The sequence below is a fragment of the Nicotiana tabacum genome, chromosome 18, assembly GCF_000715075.1.
Source record: "Nicotiana tabacum cultivar K326 chromosome 18, ASM71507v2, whole genome shotgun sequence".
NCBI classification, from domain to species: domain Eukaryota; kingdom Viridiplantae; phylum Streptophyta; class Magnoliopsida; order Solanales; family Solanaceae; genus Nicotiana; species Nicotiana tabacum.
In genome coordinates, this window is record NC_134097.1 from 75,515,443 (window position 1) to 75,521,448 (window position 6,006).

At 34.6% G+C, this 6,006-nt stretch overlaps 1 protein-coding gene across 1 annotated transcript; it reads right to left on the reverse strand.

The window, feature by feature from the left end:
* Positions 1–287: 287 nt before the first annotated feature.
* LOC107816868 (uncharacterized) lies at positions 288–4,462 on the reverse strand. The gene is made up of 4 exons (XM_016642611.2): positions 3,259–4,462; positions 2,493–2,711; positions 2,316–2,407; positions 288–1,541 (listed from the first exon to the last, which is right to left on the reverse strand). Exons 1-4 carry the CDS (start codon positions 4,207–4,209, stop codon positions 758–760), a joined length of 2,046 nt encoding a protein of 681 aa, XP_016498097.1. The 5' UTR covers positions 4,210–4,462; the 3' UTR covers positions 288–757.
* Between the last annotated feature and the right edge of the window lie 1,544 nt (positions 4,463–6,006).

Sequence of the window (6,006 nt, forward strand, 5' to 3'; positions counted from 1 at the left end):
AATGTGTTAGGTCTATCAATTATGAGCCTGATTCTTTCTACTTTCTTCTTGCAAATATGGTATTTTCCATGTCTTGGCCGAAGTTTCACAAAAAAAGGTATTGATTCAAGTCATTCCAATTAGCTGGTGTCATTCTAATTGGGTATGTACGACCAATTTATAGACTATGCCTGTATTTACTTATTCACAAATAAATATTGGAACGACCATAATGTTTCTCTCTGTCATTTTAAACATATATAAACTCTCCTGTAAATCATTTTATTGAACATATTCTATGATATATTTCTGAAACCTGATTTTCGCCAATGAATAAATGAAAAATAAATTGTAGGGATGTAGTTGATCTAAGAGTGAGTCCTACTAATATACTTTAGATCAAGCAAAGGCTGAGGAGACTACTAGTAATATAAAATATACTTCAGATCAGGCAAAGTTAAGCGTGAAGTGCAAATCTATGTTGCGCGGACTCTCCAAAATGTAGCCGCACCCGTGTCGGATCCTTCAAAAATGCACTACTTTTGGAGAATCCGACACGTATCCAGCCATATTTTCGGAGAGTCCGAGCAACATAGGTGCAAATAATCTTGGAGAATTCAGTCTTGCACATTTACTTGGAATTGTATATTTACAGGATTTATGCACAGACGACATTGTATATTTTCACCCTCATTTTTTATGTTTACCAAGCACTTGCACTTATATCTGAATGTCAATATACCGTCATCAGGTCTGATTGATATCATGACTAGGCAATTTAAGTGGAATTGCAACTTCCAAAAGCCATAGCAGTTCTCTCAACATGCTTCAGTAAGATCCCATATATTTTGTTTCTCACCCTGTGACAAATTTCAATTTCTGAATCATCCAAGTTCCCGCCGTCCTTTGGAGCATTCGCCTCCTTATTGATAATCACATCTAACCAATCGTTGACTCTCTTCACCTTGTACATCATTCCTGCTATTTGGCTATCTAATACCATTGAAGAGGCTTTTCTTTCAACCTCATCTAGGTATTTCTCTACATATCCCAAAAACAATTTTCTACACTCGTCCTGCAACGATGAAGCTAGGACAGTGGCTGCAGGTGTTGTGCTTCCCATAGTCCATTGATCAGGTTGCTCATCTTTGTCAGATGACAGTAAGAAAGGAATCTCATCGGTACTGTTCCTATTTGATTTAATGATATATGACCCTTTCGGTTTGGTACTTATTCGACTTGATGTGCTTGTCTTCTTCGATGTATTGGTGACAGCCATTGTGCTATTATGGATTGGATTGAGGGCAGTGGAGCATGGTGTAAGATCAAGAGCCACAGCAGATTTTATCCACGTGGATGCATTTTTCTTTCTCTCAACTGCAATAGTCAATGCTTCCTTAACTGAATTGGTGTCAGCTTCTCCTGAAGTTCTAAGTGGACTTATGTTTGTCAGTGACTGCAATACCAATCTTGTCTGAGCCATGTCATCTTGAAGGTCAAAAAATTTATCAACATGAGGCTGGAGATCATCTTCTTCAGCTAAATGGAACTCCGAAAATTTGCTGGAGAATGGAACATGCCTTAGTCACCATCCAAAATTAAGAAAGATTGGTATGCGATAAGTAACACAAAAACAATAAGCTGATACAGTGTATTAAGTTTATAATGGCAAAACAATATAATAATGACTTGTAATGGAAACCGGAAGCAATGCACTTCTGCAATATTTCAGCTCATGAGCAGGAAGATTAACTGTCCCAATACCTTTCTTTCGTACATTTTTTGATAGTGACATCTAATTGTTTTGCGGACATTCTCACCACCATTATGTCTAATTTCATATGCTCTGAAATTATTTCATCTTTGGCATGGAAACTACCGATGATGTAGGTCATTTCATTATCTTTACAGGCAAAAACCATGTTGATCTCTACTGATGCAGGAAGATTAACTGTTCTTCTGATAATGATCACTTGACAATGATGTAGGTTTAATTACTGGCATAGGTTTCATGTCGACGTAGATGTCTATATTAATTCTCAACATGTGAAAAATGTGCTATGGATCATTAAAAGACAACCCCTGAATATTTACAGATGATAAGAAGTAAATCCATTATCAAGATTGTAACTTGAAACTAGTTGCTAGTTCTTTTAGCTTCACCTAGACAGTTTTCCAGAGTTCAAGATCCTATTTTTCTATTATTACAACCTGAGCCTACATATAGGCCATCTTAACTTAAAGCAACAGGGACTAGACAAAAATCAAGAAGAATGCAAAACAAAATAGAAAATAACTCATGTTGCATAAAGTAAGATTTGTATGAGAAAGTGCACCTTAAGGAATTGAGCAACCTCTCAGCCGCACAAGCTTCTTGCAAAGCATCAGTAGCTGCAACAAGAGCAATGTCTCTTTGCTTTACAACCTCCTGAATTACAATGAAAAATCCCAAATGTCAGTAAAGCACCCAACTATATATTCATGCAAGTATTACTATGAAAGTAACTTACTACCTTTCCAAGCTTCACCAAGCTCGAGGGGAGTGAGTCCCATGATATACCAGTTTCAGCCCCTCGTCTGTCATTAGCTAAACTTGAATTTGTCTTGGAGAAACAAGCTTTGCTCTTAGTGGAACTCTTCATTTTCTTTGCAGAACCAACTTCTCTTCTTCTTGGTACTGAACTTGAATTTTCATCCGAGCTATCATACCTTACAGAACGAACTGGTGAAACCTGTCTATATAAAGTGAATAAGGATGAACTTGAAGGACAGACCACAAAAAGAATAGTATGCCAAAGTCCTTAAGCATGGAAACATTAGCAAATGACGCATAATAAAGAGAAAGCGAAGTATAGTCACATCAATTATGTAAAGAAAATGTATCTGCTTGGACGCTAATCACTGGCTGTTACTCCAAATAGGTGCAGACACTACACAAACATCATTTACAACTTATGCAGTATTAAATCTAATACCAAGCGTTGACTCAATAAACCAAACGAAGTTGCCAACATGTCAGCTTTTCTTATCACATCTACAAATTTGTACTTGACTTAGGTTTTAATTGCATACAAAACTGTACAGAAACCATCTATCACAATGGATATGGAGTTCTAACATTTTAAGCCAATTTCAAAAAAGCATGCTACTTTTTTTATTCAAACTTATACTTCATTGAAAGTACAATCTTGTGTACCGACCAGTAGATTTTCAGACTTCATATTATTGCGACAATAAACATGAAGGAAAGTAAATTGACAGTCAGACAGCAGTACTCACGGTTGCACTACGACTACGAGGCGGTCTGATATCGTGTTTAACAACTGAAGAATCAAAGATTTCTTTAATTCCCAAAATCTCTGACTCGTTCCAACTTTTTCTCTTCGAGTTATGAGACGAAAATGAGATTGATGACAATATGCTTTCTGTATCACTATCAATATCAAAAGACCTTTTCCTAGTCTTTTGTAGTTCCCGAAAAAGATGAGAGTTTCTCCTCTCAATGTCAGATCTTTTAGGAGTGCAATCCAGGGCCATCGCCTTCTCGCCTGGATGGAGTTTTGAAGCACTCAAAGATCGAAAATTGCCTTTAGACGATTTTCCCTCCAAAGCATCATATTTCTTCTTCAACCCCTCAGGATCAGATAATCCGCGAGATAACTTTCTTGAATTGGATGGAATAATCCTGTTCTCAGAAATGACACCCTTTTCAACAATGCAATCAGAATTAGATGCCTCAAGAAACTTCATAAAATTTGAAACAGAAACAATATCTTGAGGGGTTCCAACACATGGACGCCTACCGGGGAGAGGCGTTACGCCTCTGAGTAATGGGAAAGGGTGAGCATCCTCCAATTTCTGCACATATATGAATTGCCCCAGTTTCAATTTATTTGCAAGAATCATCTCATTTTGCTCTTCAGGCAAAGAAACGTACAGTGCATGTGAAATATCTGAAACTTTAAGGTAAAATCCTCTGTTAGGCCAAAGATGATCACCTTCTTCAAGAACAGGAATTATACTTCTGATTTGCACCATGTTGGGTTTTCGATCATCCTCTGAGGGATTACCACCCATTTTCATATCCTCAAGAAACCTTACAAGAACCCCAGATTTCAAAGACGCCATGATTTTCATGGATAAAGATTGACTCACCCCCACTATCAAGATCAGTAAGCAAAATTGAATTTGTGTTATAATAAGGGTACATAAAAGATAAAAGAAGGACATTCAGATGAAAGTCCAAAACTATATCACATGAAAGAGGGCATAATGGATAGACCTATTGATTCAAATAAGAAGAGTTAATTTTAAGTCATGAAATTCAGGTACAAATTTACAAATCTGAATTTGGGGGTCTTTGTGCTGACTGTCTTTCCTGGATAAAGTTTGTGAAGAAAGTGCGTCAGCTTGACCCCAAAGAGGGGAATTAGTTGTTGAAGAAAAGAATGAATTGGATGAATGAAAGAGATGGGCATGGAAAACGGGAACTCGAGAGGTAGTTAAAACGGTTAGAGGGGTCCAATATTGTTTTTTCCCCATTATCAGTATTAGATTCTTGGATAAAGCCATAAAGGTCTAAGTAATTTTTTATTAATTTTTGATTGACGACAAGAATATATTATTGACGGATTAGGGTCTGCTCCAGTAGTATGGCATTCTCCTCAATTGAGTTCTCGTGTCATGTGTACAAGGAGAAATTTAAAGGTTTGAATTCATTTCCCTTTCATACTCTGATTTTATTTTCTATTATTTTCAATCAAAAATAGTACTTCCTTGGTCAGCATGACCGCTTTCTAAATTTGAAAACAATTTAACTTAAACTTAAACTTATAATTATATCCTTAATGAGAAACTTTTATAACTACACAAATACTCTGAATCCCTTTTTGACTTGTTTAGCACCACAAATTCCAAATGTCTTTATTTTTTCTTAAACTCGTGCTCAGTCAAACAGGTTCACATAAATTGGAACGAATGGAGTAATATTTTTTAAAAAGGAAAAATGACAAATTTACCCTTGTACTTTTAGATATTACTAGTCCCAAAGTATGCAAGTTACGCGTGTACCCCGATTATTAAAGCATATGTTTGAGATAATTGAAGAATCAACACTATATAAAAAGAAAATTAAATTTTTTTTGGCTATTGCAGAAAAAGATTACTCAACTCAATAAAGTAATTTTTTAGTAGATTAAGACAATTATATCAAAGTAGGTTTAATTTAAATATGTTTTTCAACTCAAGTAAAATATTTATTAGTTTCTGCATAAACATAATCACCTCCTGACCAAAAGCTTGTATGATTTGAATGGATTATGTTTTTAAATTTTTATTCGCTTGAATGGTAAAATAAATGTTTATTATATTTTTTTGAGCATCAAATTTGTAATGAGTGATACAAAATCATGACATGTTGAAACATATTATAAAGAGCAAGTAAATGTGATTCACTATAACTGAATTATAGTTACCAATTTAAATAAGAATGATTTATATAAGTATAATATTTCTTGATTTTATATTTCTAAATATTAGTATTTCCTACATAATTCAAATAAGGAGGAAAAACTAGTTGACTTCAAAGTCTTAAAAATTAGAAAAATTATTTAGTTACGATTTTATCGAATGTGAAATCTATTTTTAGTGTAATAATAATTGATGTCGAGATTGTTAGGCAAGCCAACGGTGAACTATCAACTTAATTATTTATTTTATTACTTTTAAAATCATAAGTTTTATTATATAAAGAAAATCAATGCGGAGAAAATCATAGCTATACAAAACATTAATTGAACATGAAAAGGAAATGGTGATAATATTGAGCAAAACCATAACATCTACTCGAGCTCCTAAAATCCGATGACACAAATGCATGAGAATACACTAGGAAGTACAATATTAATACAATATCTATATGGAATATAAAATAGACATGACAAAATAGATGAATATGATGGAGACTTTATGTGCTGCGGATCGTAATATAGAATACAGCTCACCATAAACTCTCCCACCCCACCCTAG